This window comes from Ambystoma mexicanum, chromosome 1q (genome assembly GCF_040938575.1).
Source record: "Ambystoma mexicanum isolate Mex_15411 chromosome 1q, UKY_AmexF1_1, whole genome shotgun sequence".
NCBI classification, from domain to species: domain Eukaryota; kingdom Metazoa; phylum Chordata; class Amphibia; order Caudata; family Ambystomatidae; genus Ambystoma; species Ambystoma mexicanum.
Genome location: NC_090922.1, coordinates 62,429,914 through 62,452,230, shown reverse-complemented (window position 1 = coordinate 62,452,230; position 22,317 = coordinate 62,429,914). Strand labels below are relative to the sequence as shown.

The following is a 22,317-nucleotide window of genomic DNA, read 5'->3' as shown; positions in this document are numbered from 1 at the left end:
GGGATGTCAGGATAAATTACCAGTTTTTTGTGTTTTATGCTGGTGCCCATGCTGGCAAGGCTGAGTCCAAAGAGACCATGTCCAGGTTGACCATCCTCTGTATCTTGGGATGCTACGATCGGGCTGGAAAGGATGTGTCTGAAGGTCTTGGAGCTCATTTGACAAGAGAACTGGCTGCCACCTGTGCCCTGCAGAGGGGAGCCCCTGTACTAGACATTTTCCAGGCAGTTATATGGGCCTGGCTGCACACATTCGCCAAACATTACTACTTGCATTCCCAATCCAGGCTGGATGCCAGTTTTGGTAGAGCGGTCTTTTAAAACATTCTGGTATAAGTGGTGTCCTTGCTCTCCTCGCTCCTCCATGTCTACATGCTGCTTTTAGAGTCCTTGATGGAGGAGAAATCAGTTGGAGGAAGGAATCCATTAGAAGAACCAATTACTTAACTCTCTACTGTTATTCAGGATGGATGTTCCTCCCACTGAATTCTCATCACCCACCCATCTTGCCCACTTGGTGGATAGCCAGTACACCATTCAGTTGTTCATTGTGGGGAGTGCTAGGGAAAAACAGTGGAACTAAGCTCATGGGACGCACTGCCTCCATACATACTGGCTCTGATGTCCTGTCTGGCGTTGAGTGTGTAAAGGCGTCAAGCAGAGCAGTCTGGCTGCATTGCACCCCCTGGTGGCAGAAAAGTTTCAAAGTGCAGCTACACTGGGCCATGGATATGATGGATAAGGAATCGGTAAGAGAAACATCCATCAGAAAGAACATTACCAAGAAGTAATTTGCTCCTCTTACAGATCTAAACACTGATCAGCTCGAACAGACCAGTCTTTTTCAAACATTTCCTCTGAGCTGCTCATTAGAAACAACTTTTCATGGGCTTTCACGGTATAAAGAATTTTTCTCCAAACATTTAAAGCAACATTTAACCTGCAAAAATACGAAATAAATTCCTAAGCGGATGGCAAATGTCATCAGGAAGATCCTAGTGAGCCGATTGTACTGGTAAGAGAGGACCATAGAGTCCGTCCAATGTCGTTAATCTGTGTATGCAATACGGAATATCGCTACCGACTGTGGGAGATGTCTTGGAGATTGTTAGTTTGGGTTCAATGTAGAACATACAGATCCCACACAAGCACAAACACCTCCTTAACGGGCCCAGATACTGTCTATGGCCATCCTTCTTTGCAGTGCCATGGAACATACTGCAACCTGTTCATTTCAAATGGACATTGTGGTGTAATTTGTCTCCTTCTTCTCCTGCAACAGGGACAATTTCAAGGTATCGCAATTCAACGTAACACCTACTCCAGGCACTATGTATCCAGCTTCCCACCCAGACCCTCTTCTTTCTTAGAGGCAACTTAGGCGAGTGTCTGATGGCGAGTGTCTGATGGCAGGCAGAATGTAACCCATGTAACAATTTCTACTCAAATCCATGGGTAACCCCACACTGTAATCCCACACACAAAGTGAATCTCACAGTAATAACTATAGCCAGAATGTACAGATTAGATTCCCTTATGAAAAGAAAAAAAATACTATATCGATAACCACACTCGTGCTGGTGGACACTAGAACTAATGACCATGAAAAGAAACGCGTGTTAAGTGTAGCAGAAAAGGCTTGCGGAATTATAGAAAATCGTATTGCAGTCAGTTTTTTCTTAAATTAATCTGGGGAAGGAACGTACAGAGGGCCTGAAAATCCTATGTGAGAAAAGTGGCCTGAACAGGAACCAGTGCCACAGGAAATCCTGGAACCAGGTCATGTGGAAGAACACAGAGCCAGCAATCAGAAACATTCTAAATGCAGGAATGCTGCCATGTAGCATGCTACAAAGTATCAGGACGTGTATTAAGGCCTTGTGATTTGTGGCAGGATGTATTGAAAGCACCAATGGCTATTACGAAAGACAGCGCTAGAAAGTAGGTATAACAACATTTTGTTAAGAGCCATTAAGGAGTATTTCAGCGGAAATGTTCTCGGTACAGAACGACAGGGGTCAGTCAGATCTTACAAATTGTCAAGAAGTTGGTATAGGTAATGTATAGGGCTAAAAGTAAGAAAAACAGGAACCGCAGTTGTTAACTGGGTTGGTTAATAAATGAACTAAGTGATCTGCAGAATCTGGCATAATACAAGATGTCCATACATGTGCACATGGATGTTCATTATGAATGCCAGCAAACCAGTAGCACAGTTGGAGATGGAAACCCAGAAAGGTTTTGAACAAGTTTGAACAAGTGATATCTTAACAGCTTGTTCAGTTATTTATTTTATCCTCCACACGTTCTAAGAGGACCATAGTGCTTGAATACATACAGCCGGCAAATAATTATGCAAGCTCCTTTTTCAAAGCCAATTTTCACTAGGCACAGGCCTCTGTGATATGATATGAAAGGCTATTTATAACGCGCTTAATACCCAGATGTTTCTAAGCGCGGGCCCGGGGATCGAACCTCTGTTGCTCCGTGTCGTCTTGCTTCCAAAACAAGCACTTTGCCGCTGAGCTATCCTCCCGAGACTGCTTGATATATTGCATGAGTTGAAAAATAAGGATCCTAAAGAGCAGAAACCGGCTGAAGCTGCTTCTCTGCTGGGTTTGATGCAACACGTACTGACCGCGAGACCACACCACCAACTGAAACTCCCGGAAGAGTATTTTTTTAAATTTAAGTATACACCTGAGCAAATGGAGAACCTGCAGATCTCTTCTCAGAAGACTGCCAACCGGTGAAGGCAGACATGGAGGATCCTGCTAGAGTACCACTTCAAGTATTGATTGTAAAATGGAGCACAGATGTCATCACAGCAGGTCAGGGTGCTTCTTACATAGGCTGGGAATGCTGGTAATTGGAGACATGGAGCCCACATCTGAAGCCCCTCTTACTTGACTGTAGTCTGTGTGATCTAAAGTACTTGCAGAAGACCTAACCAACTAGACTGCATTGTGACTCCTTCTGGTGCATTTGCATGTATTCCCAGGCCACAGATCTAACAGAATGGCATGGTATGGCTGCTGGTTCCGGCATTGCTTCTGTGACCTGTGAGTACAGAGATCCGATAGCCTTCACAAGGGAATTGCAATATTCCAGATTCCATCTTCCAAGTACAAGTCCAAACATTGTGCTCTATCCAAATGCACATTGTGTCTAGTCATGTTGTTGGAATTATTTCACATGTGCAGCAATAGTAAGGGCATTGCCTTGGGCTGCTTGAATCCAGTCTCTTTACATATATTGGACAAGCTACCCTTAATAAACGTTGTTGCATTCAATTACACCACTAGATTGGGAGTGCTAAGCACATGGCAAATGCTGAGAAATTATTTTCAGGGCCCTACAAATGTCTCCAACTACCTTCCCAGTAGAATGGGTAACTCTATTACTATCAAGGACTCCATGAACACCAAATCTATCTAGGTGAGAACTCTCTTAGCTACATTGATGGCCAGATCTTTGACAGGGGAAGCCTCTACTCACACTGTAAAGATGTTGACGAATATAAGACAACATTCCAAATGAGGACATTTAGCAAGCTTGCTTCAAAGCAATTGCACAGAAGGGAAAGTCTTTACAGCCTTTGCCGTAATTGTGGGCCAGGTCAACTGGGCAAAGGCTACTAATTCTGGGTCACTGCGGGTAAATACGGTGCAAACCAGTCCCGGTTTATAACTGCGATCAGTTTTTCCAGAATGAGCGAAAGAAAGTGCCAATCTGAAGAGATGAAGTAGTGACCTGGGCTCTACCAGACAGCCACCTGGAGAGCATCAAAGAGAGTGAGAATTCAACCTAGTGTCATTTGGGCCACTGCTCCTTCTCAGACGCTGGTACCAGGTCCTGCAAAATAGCCAGACAGCAATATAACCTCCTCCCCCATCCCCTTACTTACCTGTTGGCGGCACACCTCGTTGTGTGCCGCTGTCTCCTCAATCCCTCTGCAACGCCTGTTCCCTTCTCTTACATGGATGGCAACCGGCGCTGCAGGGTCCTCCTTATTAAAAAAAAAAAACAACATTTTTTATATTTAGTTCATCGGGACACCACCAATGCCATTATATTGAATAAGGGTGTGGGGGACACCCCTGCTCTCTTTGTTCACTATAATGGCACAGAAAGGTATATTTATGCGAAATTTTCAGCTGTATGAAATTTTTGTACAGCTGACATTTGAACAAATAGTCTTTTTTTCAAATATTTCTGCCGATCCCGTTGGAAACTAGGGGGCTCTCTATTCTAGGGTCTCAATTTGTGCTGATTTGTCAACGACGATATTGCCAGCAGACACCTATATGGAGCACATCGAGCCCCAATTTTTAACTATAGCTAAATCAGAGGGTAGTAAAATTGCTTTCATCAAGGCTGAAGCATAAACCCTCGTGGGGAGCAGGTTACCAGCTGACGTCAGACGAAAATCATGAACCACACCATGTGCATAGAGGGGAGCAGTATAGATTGTGGCAGTTTTATCCCCTTGGCTATAATGCAAGCACCGGTGAGACCAATCAATTTGGCAACTTGTGCAGAATGAACAGCCTTCAGAATGTCATGCACTATATATGCTGCATAACCCGACAAAACTCTGCCCAGATTATATAAGCATGATCCATCCATGACCATTCACATCTCCGGGTTATGCAGTGGTACATCCTTTAAATCGGTTCATGGTTTCACGAGGCTTTATTTTACAACTAGGCAGTCATGGGGGGTGGGGTCTACATCTGAGGGTGTAAGAAGCAGAGTTTAGAGCAGAACAGTGATTTTTAACAGCTAATACGAGAAGCTTCTCATATTTTGGTAAACGTGAGTTTGAAAAATGGTGTGTCATTCTCTTCAGAAATAACGTTAAAACCGCCTGGTCCTCCACTCCAGTGATTGGGTGGCCCTGTATTTCTCAACTATTAATGTAGTTGCTGCCATAACACATAAACAAGACGGTAACCTGCAGCTACAGGCATGTGGGTTGTAAAATGCAACAGTACAATGCTTGTAACCATGTGTTTGAGTCAAAACACCAAGGGCAAAACCTTCATGTTAATCACAAAACCTCTTACTTGATTTTAACAAAATCTGCTTCGGATGACAAGGGCAATGGTTCAGCTACCGAATCCTGGCTAAGATTGTGCAACATTTGAATGATTGAGGCATAGCCGGTTAACCAATGGCGCCAATTGCCAGCCATCTAAGAAATACTTTCATATGCTTTTGGGTTTGGGGGTCTGTGTACTTTTTAATTAATTGTCTGGACCAGTGTTTCTCCCCAGCTTGAGGTATCCTGACCAAGATAATGGGCTCAGGTTTGGCATAGTTGGAGCTGTTCTTTAGATGCTTCATGTCCCTTCAAGGCAAGAGCTGTCAATAGATCAAGAGAATCTTGCACGCAATCCTTCAATGAGGTTGGCACCAGTAGGCGGTCGGTCGTCCGCGTACTGAACAAAGACTGACTTTCCTTTGAACACCAGCAAATTAACCTCTTGTTTTAAAATTTTAGAGAAGTGTCAGACATTCCACATACTCATGTGGTAAACTAATGAAACAATTCTGCAAGGATTTATACCTAAACAAGAATAAATACTGACTGGCAGGGTGTACAGTTATCGAAAAGAAAGCATAACCCAGATCCACTTCAGTAAGTCCATTGCAGTGGCAGCAATGCAAGATCAAATGGTTGCTGTATTGGACAAAACAGGTAAAGCAGACAGAACCTGTGCATGAACAGCAGAGGACTTGTACAAGTCGTTGAGTTTCTTTCCCAGGCTTTTTAATAGGCAAAATCTGATAATTCCACAGACTAATGCTAGGATCAGTAATGCTTGCTACAGGCTTTATACCTTATTCTGCCTCGAAATGGGATACTGCAGGATGCACATAAGAATTTTGTCTGGGTTCAGAGTAATACACACTGTTTCCACCTGAAATATAAGTCCCATTTCATTTGCATACGTGGATGATTGCAGAAGAACTCCAAAAGTCACTGTTCCAACGAGGGATTGTCATTCGGCAGTACCTTTTTCGAATTTGGAGACCAAAATACAATCTGGGGGTCAATGGATGGTGCATGCCATTTTACACCACAAATCCACTCCTAATAAATGTACGTGCGTGGAAGGATTTAGTATAAAAGCACAGTCCTCAGAGATGAGACTTAACCAGACAGTCCTAGGTTGTGTAACTGGGTACACTACAATACCTACAATATTTACCACTTCACCAGAGCAGAGAATACGTTGAACCACAGAGGCGCTCGAAGTGGAGCTGGACTCAACAGCATTTATTTTTGTGCAGTTTGACTTCTAGGGATGGATCTCGAGGATGGTGTTAAGCAGTCTCAGTCGTTCAATGCACCCCTAGAGTGTTATTACAATTGCCAATTTCTTTCATCCTTTAATAGAGTTGAAGGTGTTGTGAGGAAGGGCAGCTCTTAACAAGCGATTAGAAATCTGCCCTCTGTCGCTCACCACTTCAATATCAGAAAGCGATTGTGATGCATAGCCTCCCAGTGGTCCTACAGGTGTTGTCTGACTATATGCAGTTCACTGAGGGATGAATCTGAGATTTAGAAATGGACTCTGCTTGCCTGGCTATGGTAGTGGAGCAGACACAGCTGCTTGAATTCGATCTGGTGCCTGTTCAAGTGCAAAATTCAATATAGCAGGATTATACAAGACTTAAAATGTCCTCTGGAGTTTATTTTGGTGGGAGTTCTCTTAGAGGGAAGTCGCACTTGTCCAATCGACCTGGTCCCATTCGCATAGGGTAAAACAAGGATTGGCTTATGAGGAAATATTCTGTGCTGCTCTTTTTAAAATGATGTACGCTGTAGTGCTGAAACCCCACCAGAACCGACTCTTCTCATTGATCGCTTAGCAACGGTGCTATCTGTAGTAGTATCAAAATGCCTCCCTCTTTACCATCAATTGTTCAATTTCCGCTAGCCAACACCCACACAGAAGCATTGAGACACCGTTTATTTCCCCCATTACATTCAATATCTGTAGCTCCAGAGCCAGGTTAGGAAAGGAGACTCGGATTACACACACACAACACCCCCACACACCTGAGGGGTGGAGCTGAAAGCCTTATCCAGTTTTGTTGCTAGGATAGGAAGAGCAGAAATGAAAGTTTTTTCCAATGCCATTCTTTCTGAAGCAACGGGTTTATGGTGGCTCCACAAATTGAGTTGTTTGGGAGAGCATGGACAGAAAACAAACTCTTGCACAAGATGTCTTTTTAGCACATGTAACGTAGTCTCTGCTGCTGGCCTTGCATGCATGCTTATTGCCAGTTATAACACCAGTTGAAACGAGCATAAGCAGCTCAAGGCTATCCAGTGGGTTTGAATTTTGAACAGACCGTTTATATTTTGACATTCATTCATACAAGAATACTGATCCCCTGTACTTTTCCTGGATTACCGTCAATTAATAGAATCCGAAATGTCAGAAGGAGAAAAAAACAAGTAATTTTACCGAAAATAACGTTCGGGTTTCTTTCCCCCAGACGTTTCAGACAGCCACTTCCCCACCCCAGGCTCATCTTTTCTTCTTTTTTTAATGTTTTATTTACTTTATTCCAACAGGTGCAGGGGGCAACCCTGCAACCCCTGCTGCCCTTGTTCACTGTAATACTAGCGAATGGGGGACTTGTTTGAATGTTCGGCCGTACGTAATTTTCGTACGGCCAAAATTCGGTCAACTCTCCCATTCGTTTTCTTTTGTTCTTTTTTTTTAATTTTTGTATGGATACTGATTTACCCTTGCAATGGTTGTGCATGGATGCACATGCATGAACTGTGTTTAAATGTTTGACAGCGAGCTGTCGTCTGAGCAGGCCAGGTTATTAAGAGCAATATTTTTACAGATAAAGAATACATTGACAGAGGCAGACACAATAAATAAAGAATATTTGCCAAACCGTTCTCTGAATAAAAAGGGCACCCAACCCCGGGTGTTCCCCGAAGCAAGTTCCCCATTAAGACAAAGCATCTTACTTCCTTCAGTGGGCCAGGGACATCACTATGTGAGAGAGGGTACACCCAGACGTGGGCCCTTTGCTCGGGGCGCAATAGGGAACCAAGCTGCACCTCATTGAGGAGGCCAAAGAAGGCCCAAACATGTCTGGGGTTGCTTGTGTTTGTGCCAAGGGGGGCTGGCCAGCAGTTAGGGCTGGGCTGCTATTTTGCATATGGCTGGACCCCTTTTTCAATGGCGCAAACGGGCTAAAAAGGGTGGTGTGGACGGTTGCCTAGAGCAATGCCAGTGGTTCAGATTCATTCAGAACCTTCCACCCATCACTCTTGTGGTTATTATTTATTCGTTGTGTCATGGTTAATCAAAAGAAACTTTTCACAATGGAGTATAAATGAATGATTTACATTACTACCGTGGTAAAAGCCTGTATAAATACTAAGAACATTTCCATGATTATCCACACATATGCAACCAATAAAAAAATAATTCATTCTAAAATACACACTAAAAAACAGTAAAACCATCATGTCATAACCTTTCTGCAGACAAATATCAATGCATATCACAAATACAACAGCATTTAGCATAAAGTGCGTGATACACGATAATATCAGTATCCCAAATGACTCGCTCTCAAACCCCAACCTGGAGCAAAGTAAAGTGCAAAGTGCTTTTTTTATTGCCTTTACTTTCCATCTATCAGCTTAAAATTGCGTGTTCAGAGCCAGATCCTATCTTACAGTACATCATAAATACTGGGGGTAGTACACTGAGAAAAGAAAAAAAACATGGATCTCAACAAACGGAGCCACATATACTCCCAGGAGCAGATTCCAAATGTCATATTAACTACCAAATGTTTCAACACAAGTTACCATTAGAGCGCTAAACAAGATCATCTGAATGACATACTCGCCCCTATTTTGCGAGTCCCGCTCTTGCCCCCAGAACATCATTAGTCTGATACAAATTCAATTTATCTCTCAGCCTAACATATCTCTCAGCATAACAGTTCTACATGTTTTAAAAATGTGTTTTGCCGGTAAGGTTGTAGGATCTTAAAAAGGTTTTACATCTCCGTAAAAATGGTCATAAACTTTATAGGTTTGCCTCTGCCTTTACCCCCCCCCATCCCCTGCTGATCTGTTTCTCTCTAGGCACTGTGCACCTGGCCACTCTGTCCTCCGGCCCAGGTACCTGCACTGCCCCCGGGCCACCCCTTGCACTGGGGTCTGTATCTGTACCCATACAGTCCCCCACCCCCTTTCTTTTCTTCAGCACTTATCTGACATACCCTGTCTGCTACACCCAGCACTTGCCACTTGCTGGCTACACTACCACTGTTTATTGCCTTTTGTTATTTATTTTATTTTATGTATTATTATTTATCTGTTTCTCTTCTGCTCCGCACTTTCCACTTCGCCCCTCTTCCATGCACTTTTTGTCATGCGCTACACACGCTTGCCGTTTTAGCGGCTATGGACTACCTGGCGACTACGCCGCCATTAGAATGTTCCACACTTTTACTTTCCATTTCCTGCTTTTTGGCTCTAGTGTTTCCTGTTCTCTGTATCTGCTTCTGTACATAGCCACGCCTTTTTTTCCGGCTCGGCGCGTTGTAACCCCTTAGCGTTCCGCCTCCGGCATAATGTGCTAGTGCTAGCTTTGTTCTTCCTTGCCACTGTTTTGTTTTGCAACTTGTTTTTGCCTTTCCCTGATTTCTGCCCTTTACGGGTTTCGTCCCGCTCTGCGCCTCTGCTCCCGTCCGGCTGCTCCGCTCTGTCTCTGTTCTCGCCCGGTCTCAGCCGCGGCGTTCCCGTCCTGTTCTCTCTCTTTCCCCCTCTCTCTCTCTCCCCTCTCTCTATCATCCCTACCTACTTTCCTGTTTTCTTGCCCTCGCGGCTCTCTCTCTATACTTTCCTGTTCTCTTGTCTCTGCAGTACCTCTCTCCTGGCAGGGTACCGCTGTCCACTGCCTGTTGTCAGCTATGGCTCAGGTTTTCAGCAGTTCACAGTGGATCTGCTCTGAAACACCCCTGGTCCTTGTGACTGTTCTACAGGCCATCTTGCTGCTGCCTCGGTTCTTTTTCTTCCGTTATCGGGAGGAAGTCAGCTATTGGATTCCCAATCTTCTTCCAGTTGGACTTCTTGCCACTTTGTGTGGGTCACCTATTCACAGAACCTCGGCTACTACCAACTACAAGCAAAAGGGGGTGTTCCTTACCTGGCAGAGCGCCCTCTGGCGTAGAACCATCTAAGACTGACCATCAGAGAGGTTTTTTCAGCCACAGGCTTTTTCCTCTAGCCGGCGCTCTTGGGAGGGGGTCCTTTGTCCGCCCTTTCCACCAAGGTGGCAGAGTGGTTTCCACCCGAGGGCGGCCATACCTCTTCAGAAAAAAGAAACAGAGAAACCGAAGAAAGAAAGGTTGACCACAGGAATCCACATCCGAAGACACAGGTGAGGAGGAGAGGGATCTGTAATTGAGCAACTATCAAGAAGGGAAAGCCCAATCTGACACTTTTCCCCTTTCCCGTGCACTTGCGCATTCTCAATGTCACTGAGCCTAGTAAGATCGTTGTTTTGTTCTCCCCTGTTCCCCTCCCTTGTCGCTCTCTTAAACACTTGTGTACGAGCGCAATATAAATAAAATATCAACTCAAAGTATTCTCTGGAGGTTGCAAAATAGCTCTTAATAGCTGTAAACCTTGCCAGGCAATATGTGCCTCTATATATATTTATTTATTTATATATATATATATATATATATATATATATATATATATATATATTTGTAACGCGCCGAAGCTCGCAAGCATAAGGGCGCAACAAAGACACGAGGACAGAGAGTTAACAGGACAATACAAGTAGAGAGTAAGGTAGGCTCAACATGAGTGATTAGAGATTAGACCCATTTCATGGTGAATCGCTGCCAATGGTGTACATGCTATGATTGGTTATTTATAACGCGCTTAATACCCAGAGGTTTCTAAGCACGGACCTTTGTTGCTCCATGTCATCATGCTTCCTAGGCGAGCGCGTTGCCACTGAGCTATCCTCCCGAGACAAAGGGAGGCCCAAAACACTCTTCCAGATCCTGAATTCAGATGTTACCCAATCCCAACTTCCTCCATTGTCTCCGCGCCATGTGTTATTATCTTCTGGTTATTCGTGGTCACCACAGGAACCAGTGAAAAATGCCCGTAGATTTGATCAAGTAATCGTAATTAGGCTGCAGCACTTGGAGTAATAACTTTGTTATGGGCTGAACATACTTGTTGAGATTCCCTATTACCAAATCTAACACCTAAATATTTAAAATTCTGCACAACATCCAATTTCCGATTACACAATAACTAATTAAACAATGTTTTCCTTAGATTGTTTTACAGAGGATTTATGACCAAAACTTTAAACTTGGGGATATTGACTTCGAAATCTAGTCCTTTGAAAAAGAGATGAACGGCCTCCAAAGAACATTGGAGTCCAATTTGGGTATAATCCACTAACACCAAAATCATCTGCGTAACAGAGATCATCAAGCTTGCCTTTTCCCAATAAGGGAGGGTTTGCTCCATATTCTTGAAGCTTTCCACCAGATTTGAAATATGAATTAAAAAGAAAGCAGGCCAACACGCAACCTTGGCACAAACCTTGCTTGCTAAAGACCCAGTGGATAGGTTACCCTGCTGGTCCAACTTGATCTGAAGCATTATATCCGAATGAAGTTCATGTAACATGGACAACAAAAAGAGATGGCAGCCTGTTGTTGCAGAATTTCCCAAAGTTTAGCTCTGGGGACACAATCGAAAGCTTTGCTTATATCATTAAAGGCAAAATATAGATGCTGATTTGTCCCCCTCGCCTGATTGGTCAAGAGGTGAAGCACAATACAATTCAGAAAGGTGTTAGATACTTTTTTAAACCCAGATGGTTTATTATCTAAGCATTTTGCTTGCTTAGACCAGATATTAAGTGCTTGCAAGATATACATTGAAAAGATTTTATAGGACACATCCAGGAGTGATATCAGACGATAATGAAATGGGTTCATCCGATATCCTGATTTAAAGATAACCACCACTGGTGCATCCTTCAATGAACCCGGGAAAATACAATGGCTCAAAATATTATTGTACAGATCGAACAAAACCTTTGACCAAAGTGATGGGTCTGATTTAAATGTCATATTCAAAAGCCCGTCCGGGCCAGCAGCATTAGACATTTTTGCTTTTAATATTGCATACTATATATCTAATAAATCAATTTCCAGACTGTACCAAGAAAAAGGCTCACTATAAATCTCAATAGTTAACCCAGCATCATCACAGTACTTAAACGGTCCTAATGTGTTCTTCCCGCAGAGAGGCTCCTATCAGTTGGACTTGCATAGCGCTCTGTTGGTCAACTGATAATAGTGACCAAACGCATGAGCCATCGTTAGTTTGGAGAGTCTTATGCGTTGGCTCAGCATTATTCTGGTACATTATGTGCCGATAACGTTTTACCCAATTAGTGTATGCTTGCCTCTGTTTTTTAATCATACAAGTATTGGCCTGACCATACTTCGTAAGGGTGCAGATCTTAGCTCTCAATTCTCTTTTCGTACTACGCCTTAAGGTCAGATGTGTGTGGGCGGCTGGATGTTATCGCACCCTTGATGAGTTTTCTTGTTTACACCAGACCCTTTATCAGATTTTGAAATGAAAATACAAATTCAGAGGGCCCCATATTAACAAACTTCCTGTCATCTTATTGCTTATCGATCCTGCAATTAAATTTCAAAGATACAGCTGGCCTCCATTTCAGCGCTGGCTAATGGGCTGGCTCAGATCGCTAGCCGTATCTCGGGATCTGGCTTGCCTCTGCCCCAACTCCGGCTAACAACTGTGCACGGTGTGCTTGGACGTGATCGTGCACAGTGCGCTCAGACGTGATCTTATATGCTCTGTCACAGCGTACTGTGCACACACAGCCTGTGTGCACGCACAGAGCAGCATTAGATCAGGGGCCCAGTGGCATACCGAGCGAGTGGAGCAGTCAGTGGGACACCTCTCCCATTCGGCCCCTCAATGAGGGTGACCAACGGGAAAGGGGTCTCGATGGCAGGACAACGTGTGCTGAGCAATTCCTGCTCAGCACGCTCATTGTCCTGGCAGCAGGGCACATGACCCTTTCTGAACGGGAGAGGTGCCCCACTGCCAGGACAATGTCCCAATGAGCTAGGGGCAACGGAGGGGCTGTCACGTTGCTCTGTGTACATAGAGCATTGGAATGTGAGCCATTAGGCACTGATGGGCAGGAGGGGGGACCTATTAGCAGGGACGTTTGTCTTTAGAAATGGGAATGGGGGGGGGGGAGTGATTAAGTGTGCCTAATGTTGCATGCTTTATGAAATAATGACTATAGCTTTAAAACCCAAGGGGGATTTGTTAGGCTCACTTTAATCTGCATGATGCTATTGTGACTTTGCATGCAAGATGGTGAGAATAAATCTAAAGCCATACTCTTATTGCTCAACATATTTCTATGACAATGTATATACAGTGTATAGTTCGTTTACTATGAAAGACTAGTTCAGTATGTAATGTGGTTTGCTTCTAAGGCATTGCTATAAATAAAGTATTATTTAAGCACATGCAATGCAAAGCAAAACCTTAATAAATATGCATATCAACTGAACCTGGGAAGATGTGCTCAGTTGCTTACATTGTCTACATCCCGATTTCACCATTTAACCAAAGTGTGTGATCTTGGGCAAATAATTTATCACACTGTGTCTTATCTGCAGCTCTGTAAGTGAGCTAATTCACTTCATAGCTTATATTAATATATTATGCTATTATAAAAAAAAGCGTAATGACTATAGAGTTACTCCGGTGTCCAGTCAAAAAGTAGAAAAATTTGGTCGAATGACAAAAATGTCGAAGAAACAATGTCTAAATTTTTTTTTTTTAATGCTTTCTTTTTTTATTTACATGTTTTTTTTGGGTTCCGCAAGTAAAAAAAAAAAAGGGTTAAAACCGAAAAAAAGGGCATTTGGGGGGAATCCCCCCATTTTGAACAAAAAACAAACAAAAAAAGACATTCGAAATGTTTTTTTTCGACATTATTATTATTTCGAAATTTTGACTTTCGACCAAATGTTATACAAAAATGTCACTATAAACCAGTTACTCCATATATAATAGTGCAATTTCGATATTTTGCACCACAAATTTATTTGACACTTGGCTTACTTATGGCAATTTATTCTTAAGTAACTTCCTTGGGGCCTCCAACTATCAAAGACAATGCTCCTTGCAATGTCCTTTTCTATCGAGTCACTTCTGTTAGTGCAATCCATATGCAAATTAGGATGTTTGCATGCATTTTGCACAAAAGCTCCTGCACAGAGCCCACTATAGATGAGTTTCCTGCATCTGTAATGATAATAAACTTTTATTTTTTTGTTAATTGTTAAAATGCCATCTGCCACTAATGTTACCAAAAAAGTAGATTGGGGTGGAGGTGGCTGGTTTGGGGGAACGAATGAGACCGTACAGAATTACGTGCACTGCATTTGCGGGGAAAGTAGCAAGACCTATTTTGTGGCGCTCTGCCCTCTCTTGCAATGCTGGATATTCCTCTGCCGAGGGTAACCCCCAGGTGCGCTGAGAGTCAAAGACCCTGTGACCAAGCAGAAAGCGCACTGTGCACACAGAGCAGAATCCATTTGGAAAACTGAATGATCACCGAGCCCCCAGCTTCACAGGCTAGATAATGTAATCTGCTCTGTGCACACAGATCAGATTACATTATCGAGCCCGCAAAGCTGTGGACTCGGTGATCATTTTCAAAATGAAACGAAATGTCATGTTACGCGGAACCCCACAGAAAAATCAATTAATATTAACATACTTCATATGAACGGATGAGGGGAAAGCAAAATCAGAACCTTACTAAAAACATATAGTCAATAAAACACATTTTATTAATATCACATAGATAACAATATATAGAATCTGAAAAGTACCACCCTCAATTCATGTCAGGCTTTTATGAGAGGAAGGAAGCACAAATTAATAAAATGCAAATAAATTCCTTATATAGACCTAATGTATGGTCAAAGCCATGCAGCAGATGCCAGAGGGGCAAAACTCCCATCAAGTGAAGGGGATCACGTGGAAGAAGGCTGTCACTCACGACTCTACCGGAAATTACAATTCACTGTCAAACATTAATTATATGTGAACACTTGGAATAGTTTACCTACTGAGGTATCTAGTGTGCCAAAGGCAACTACTAAAAATGTAAAGTTGTCAAGTCTGAAGACAATACATAATGCCAAGCATCACTAAAGAAACATAAAAAACCATCATATCGAAATGAGGTGCATTAATTCGACTCAGTGATCATTGCCTTTCCCAAATAGATTCTGATATTTGAAGTCTTGAGAAGATGGCTTGAAAAATACACAAACCATATTAAGGTACGCACATGCGTATCTTACTATGGTTTGTGTACTTTTCAAGCCATGAAAGAAATTGCACCATTTTTAAACTATTTCGAACATCCTTTGATTGGAGTTCAACTGCCAGCTCCGCCCCCTCTGAACTATGCCCATCTCCAAATTCCGCACTCACCCCAGCCCTTGTGGGATTCCCCTTCACATTTTTTCCATTTCCACCACTGCTCCATATTAAAGCATGGTCTCTTGGCCTAACTTTACGACAGATTTTCAAGCTTTCTAGAGTCAATGGGGGCGTTCATATTTATAATATATATAATTGGTTATTTATAACGTGCTTAAACCGAGGAGGTTTCCAAGTGTGGACCCGGGATATGAACCTGTGTTGCCTGCAACGACTTGCTTCCAAGACAAGCGGGTTGCCCCTGAGCTGTACTACCAATGTCAATAGCTGTGATTACTACCCTCTTGAAATATGACCTTACAATCTATTCTCCTTGAATAGGTCTTGTGAAACGAATATATAATCCAGAGTTGACTTTGCAACAGTTACGCCATGTGAATTGTGCGGGTGTGTCACCTATTTGATTCCCATTTAGGATTCTCATACCCCACTCCTCTAGCGTGGTTCTAATAATGTGTCCTCTATTTCTTGCAGCCACTGCAGCCTTTCTTCCCAATTTAATTTCATAGTCATGTTCCTCAAGGCACCCGCTATTGAGATCCCCCAGCAATATTACCCCCACTCCAAACTCCGGGATCTATTTCTCCAAAATGTCAGACACGTTCTTTAGAGAGCATCCCAGGGTGCACATACGTCTAGGTTTGTGAATTAAATACCCCTTGAAAGACGCACTGCACACAGCAACCCCCCATAAGGGCGCTCTTTAGCACTCCTACATGCTGGCTCGGCACAAATAAAAAATCCAAAATTGGAGTATCAGTGAGTCATGTTTGTTGTAAACAGATTATGTCCATCGTTGACAAAATATCATAATCTGATGCATAGTGCTTATTGCCCAGTGTATTCCTTGTTACCAGGGTTATTTGTTCATTTCACCCATTTCCTTGTACCATGTAACTTTTTGTGTGCAATACACTCAAAAGCTGAGCCCAGTCATAGGACACTGCAATTATCTGATGTACAATTTGTACCCTCATGACCATTTACTGTTGCTGAATTTAAAGTCTCAACCAGAGGATCGCACACAGTAGAAGGGGCACTACATTGTCAGTTGTTGAGTAGCCAAGCTGTTCCAGACTAAATGATTCTCTCATAACCATGCTCTTTACCAAGTCTGAATATTTATGCTTATGCTCAAGATACTTGTGTAGTTATTGATTTTTGCCTTCATTGTAAACTCCTCACTTTCTCTTTGGTGTAGTTATTTAGAATGCCTGAACTTGTAGCCTTCGTTTTGCCAAGTGTTACTGGATCAAGGCATGGCAAAGTGTTTGTTCTTCAAAGCCCCGTTTTGAGTGAACGTCTAACATTGCATGTACATCAGAGCATTTGAAAATATTGACTTTATCGTCTTTTCCTTAAATCATAAAATCTCTGAATTAATCTATTTTTCTTTTGTAGACTACAAATGTTGGTGTGCAACCACTTGTCAATATGTCAAGCAGTGGGTCATTCTCTCCCTCTGTATCTCTTCTTGAGGGCGAAAGTGCACCAATTCAGACAAAAAGCTACAATCCAGAGATCAGGAGTCCACTCGAAACTCAAGACATTTCGCAATCTGTCTCATTCCAGTCCGTCTCTGGCCCCCGTCAGCATCATAATAGTGAGTCTTTACTGCAACAGACTGCTCCATTTCCAGGGGGGGATTCACAGTCTAATGATGTTTTGCAGTCAGAAGCATCTGTAAGCAATTTGTCAAAAATGGCAGAACTGTCCCAGCAAGCATTTGGCGATAAAGCACAAACATTACGTAAACAGATTTCTTCCAGTATGTTTTCATCAAGTGGCATAAGTCAATTACAGAACTCTATACACCAGAGGCAGAGTGGCAGCTTTCCAGCTAGCCCTGCAAATGGCAGCAGTGGAAATGTGGACTTGGTACAACAAGTCCTAGAAGCCCAGCAGAAGCTGTCAGCTGTTTTATTTTCTGGACCCAACAATAATGAAAACTCACAGTCTGCCCAGGATCAAATGAGCACAGACGTTTTTCAGCAGGTCAATCAGATCCAGGGCACTGTCGGTTCCGGAATGTTTTCCTCACCTGACACCACTGTACATTCCAGATCAGATGGTTTGTCTGGGAGATCTGAAAACGTTATTCAGCAAACCAAGAGCTCATTATCCAACCAACAACAAGCCATGGAAACATCAGCTTCGCTAGGGATGGGCATGCAGCAAACTATATGTCAGGCTGCAATAACGATGGAATCTGACATATTTCCTTCATCCAGCTCAGGTACTGGAAGCATTCAACATTCCCCTGTGTACCATCATGGCTCCCATATCCTGAGTGGGCTGTCTCCGAGTGAAGAGTTACATATGCAGTGTGATTTGTTTCCTTCCTCGTCACTTTCTGGGGACAGAAATTCAGTGGTTCCACAGCAGGTACCTACCACAAGCACCAACATCTTTCAAGGATCCAATTCTGCTGATGGAGATAAGCCTACGGGTCAGGCAAAACAGATGACGGGTAATATATTTCAGAGCATGGTCCAAATGCATCACAGTGGAGAAAACCAACCTCAGGTTAACCTTTTTTCACCTTCAGAAATGCTGACTGCTAGTGGGTCACAGCAACAGCAAGGAAGTGGACATTTTCAGCAGGCTGGTGAAATGATGACACTTCAGTCTGGAGCCTTCATGCAGCCATCTCAAGATATGTCCCAAACCCCACTGTACCATACGTCAAACTCCATTGGCGACACTCAGAATATGTCCCAGGAAACTCAGAGATCCCTTTTCCACAACTCAAATCCCATCGAGAAGCATCAGAATCCAGTCTCCTCTCCCGATCAAATGCAGTCCCCATTGTTTCACCCGCCGAATAGCATGGCAGTGCTGCAGAGCGCCTCAATTTCACCAGATCATCAAACTTCACACATATTCATTTCTCAAAATTCACTGAACTCTCTGCAAAACAATTCCACACCTCAAGAAAAAACCCTTTCGTTCTTCACCAACCCGAATCCCCACAACTCTCATCAGGCTGCTACAAATGCAGAACAACAAAGTACTTTCCAGCCGCAAGCACAAATGTCACATATTCAAAGCCCTGTTCTTTCCCCTGAGCAGGAGTCACAACAAGGCATATTTCAATCCCAGCAACAGCCTCAAACAGGCTTGTTTCAGTCCCAACAGCAACCACAGCAGGGCTTGTTTCAATCACAACAGCAACCCAAGCAAAATAGGTTCCAGTCCCAGCAGCAGTCCCCACAAGAAATGTTCCAGTCCCAGCAGCAGTCCCCACAAGAAATGTTCCAGTCCCAGCAGCAGTCCCCACAGGAAATGTTCCAGTCCCAGCAGCAGTCCCCACAAGAAATGTTCCAGTCCCAGCAGCAGTCCCCACAAGAAATGTTCCAGTCCCAGCAGCAGTCCCCACAAGAAATGTTCCAGTCCCAGTCGCAGCCCCCACAAGAAATGTTCCAGTCCCAGCAGCAACCCCCACAAGAAATGTTTCAGTCCCAGTCGCAGCCCCCACAAGAAATGTTTCAGTCCCAGTCGCAGCCCCCACAAGAAATGTTTCAGTCCCAGCAGCAACCCCCACAAGAAATGTTTCAGTCCCAGCAGCAACCCCCACAAGAAATGTTTCAGTCCCAGCAGCAACCCCCACAAGAAATGTTTCAGTCCCAGCCCCCACCCCCACAAGAAATGTTTCAGTCCCAGCAGCAACCCCCACAAGAAATGTTTCAGTCCCAGCAGCAACCCCCACAAGAAATGTTTCAGTCCCAGCAGCAACCCCCACAAGAAATGTTTCAGTCCCAGCAGCAACCCCCACAAGAAATGTTTCAGTCCCAGCAGCAACCCCCACAAGAAATGTTTCAGTCCCAGCAGCAACCCCCACAAGAAATGTTTCAGTCCCAGCAGCAACCCCCACAAGAAATGTTCCAGTCCCAGCAGCAACCCCCACAAGAAATGTTTCAGTCCCAGCAGCAACCCCCACAAGAAATGTTTCAGTCCCAGCAGCCATCCCCACAAGAAATGTTTCAGTCCCAGCAGCATCCCCCTCAGGACATGTTCAAGGCACAGCAGCAGCCCCAGCAAGACATGTTCAAGTCGCAGCAGCAGCCCCAACAAGACATATTTCAGTCACAGCAACAGCAGCCGCAACGAGACATGTTTCAGTCACAGCAGCTGCCCCAACAAGATGTGTTTCAGTCCCAGTCTCTGACTCAGCAAGACGTGTTTCAGTCCCAGCAGCTGCCGCATCAAGACATGTTTCAGTCACACCAGCAAACCCAGCAAGATATGTTTCAGTCTCAACAGCAGCCCCCACAAGAATTGTTTCAGTCGCAGTCCCAGCCGCAACAGGACTTGTTTCAGTCACAGATGGCAATGGCCCAAAACCACCAAGGTCCAATTTTTCAGTCACCCCATTCAATTGTGGGACTTCAAGGTACCTCTGCAGCTCAAGATCAGCAACAAGGAATTGTGTTCAGCAATCAAAATACAATGACCTCAGAGGAGCAACAGAGCATGCTTTACACTACCAGCCAAAGCCTAATGGCAAACCAGGAGCAACAAAATCAATCTTTGTTTCACTCGCAAAACAGGACATCTTTGAATCGGGAGGAACAGCCCATGCAATTTGAAGGTCAAAATTCAGTTTCCTCAATTCAGAGTTCAGGATCTTCACAATCTGAGCAACAACAGTCATCGATATTCCATAACTCTCCACAGATTCAAATGGTGCAAGGTTCTCCAACTACACAAGAGCAGCAAGTCACACTTTTCATCACATCAGCTTCCATGTCTGCTTTGCAAAACAGCATTTCACAGCAGGAGCTAAAGCAGCCAGGTTTATTCTCCACAGGGAACAGCCTTGGTGGGATGCAAGGAAACACATCTCCCTCACAGCAGCAGGCTGCTTTGTATCACAGCACAGGAGCAGGAACTCTAACCCAGCTTCAAAACCCTCCTGCTTCATCTCAACAGACTTCAGGAATATTCCTGTTTGGAATCCAGAACAGTAAGTAATCATTTTAAGTGTGTTCTTCTCTATACATTCATGCTTTGTGTCTTTGGCACCTGTGAGAAGTTGTAACGCTTTCATTTCTTGCGCAGGCTTTTGGAACCAAGCTGGATCTGTAGCTTTGGATACTCCGTTCAGCCTAATAATTTTCGAAACTCCACAATAACCTCTAAAGAACAAAACCTATGGTTCATATATTTAAACTCTACATCCACATGGATCTCATTAGGTATTTAATCTGGACACCTAGAAAAACACAAAATGGCTCTGCCTCAACTTGGGCAATATAGATTCTTCTTGGCACACCCTCCAGTCTGTTACCTAGCACCCATGTGCATGACATATTGCCAAACCCTAGCGGGGTAAGGCGTGTTTTTTTTAAACTCGGACATGCTTGCCATACCACATTATCCCTTCTGTATATGTGTGTTGATGCACAAAAGATGAGGTATTGGCAATCGTGTGGCAAGAAATTCATGCTTTGACCTTATTGATCACTATACCCTCTTTGTCCCAGCAGTATAGAATTACACCAGTAATTCTTTGTTTGACTAATAAACTGACATTTTTTTCTCATTGTTAATTATTTGACGTGTGAAAGTAATGTTTTCTTAAATATTTTGGTAGAACACCTATTAGAAACAATATTCATGTTTCCTTTTTTGTTGGAATTCACAAACTTAATGATTTGGTGTTATAGGTTAGACTAGCATGTGACAGACATCCAAGTGAAAAGGGGATACTTTGATAGTTCATAAGGATAAGTCAGATTGACCTTTTAAAGGCTTCCATCTGTAAGGATGTTGCATTTTGACCATATTTTATATAGTTAAATCGAAATGCCAACTGGCAGTTAATTCAGTAAGCCATGTGTCAATTTTTCAGTTGTGGTGGAGTCTCCGGAATGCACTGGCTCTTTATGCAAACTAAGGATGGCTGTGGCTGTGGTAATGAATATTGGGTAGCGTTATCTCTGATGTAGTTGATATTTTCTCATTGAGCCTTCTTTTCCAATAGATGATCAGTTAAAATAATGATTAAACCTTTGTGTATGTACCGAGGATTCCTAGCCTGATGACGCTCTTCAACAGCTTTTGAATCTATGAAAGATAATGCTGGAATACTGTTGTTACAGGAGAGTAACTTTTTCCATTTCCCTCCTTGAATCTTAGTCAAAGATGTTTGGGAGAGTCATCCATAAGTGTTTTGGATATGTCTACTTCTTTGTTCCTTGATCTCTCTGCAACTCGGTATGCTTTCGGGCAAGTACTGGAACAAGAGAGCATAGAACAAGGACTCAGATTGAGACATAAATAAGAAAACGGTAGTCCCTAGAGTCACAACATCAACATGTATTTATTTACACTAGATACCTATGGATGTGGAGTTATTTACAAGGTTAAGGGGCAGAAGGAATATGGGTGGTGGGAGACACATCTTCCTTTGCTAATAAATGTAGCTTTAGTCTGGTCTGAAAACGTTCCATGGATTGGCTGATTTAAATGATTAAAGAGAAGGTGTTTCATTAGAGAGGTACTGTTAGAGAGAATCAAAAGCATTAGATGGAAAAGGTTGACAAGAATATTGCAGGTTTTGAGTGGAAGAGTAGATAAACGAGTAGTCAGCAAAGTTGGAGGGGCAAGACCATGGATGGGTTTATAAACTGATTAGGAATTTGGGGAGAGATGTTTTGCATGTATTGCCATCCAACATGGTGTCTGTGTGCAGAGATT

At 43.3% G+C, this 22,317-nt stretch overlaps 1 protein-coding gene across 3 annotated transcripts in view; it reads left to right on the top strand.

The window, feature by feature from the left end:
• The window catches only part of NFAT5 (nuclear factor of activated T cells 5), a 1,479,138-nt gene that overhangs the window by 1,330,413 nt on the left and 126,408 nt on the right, over window positions 1-22,317 (top strand). For all 3 annotated transcript variants that reach the window (XM_069635522.1, XM_069635523.1, XM_069635524.1), the window contains exon 12: window positions 17,017-20,581. In XM_069635522.1, coding sequence (XP_069491623.1) covers window positions 17,017-20,581 — 3,565 coding nt within the window. The remainder of the gene's footprint in view (window positions 1-17,016; window positions 20,582-22,317) is intronic.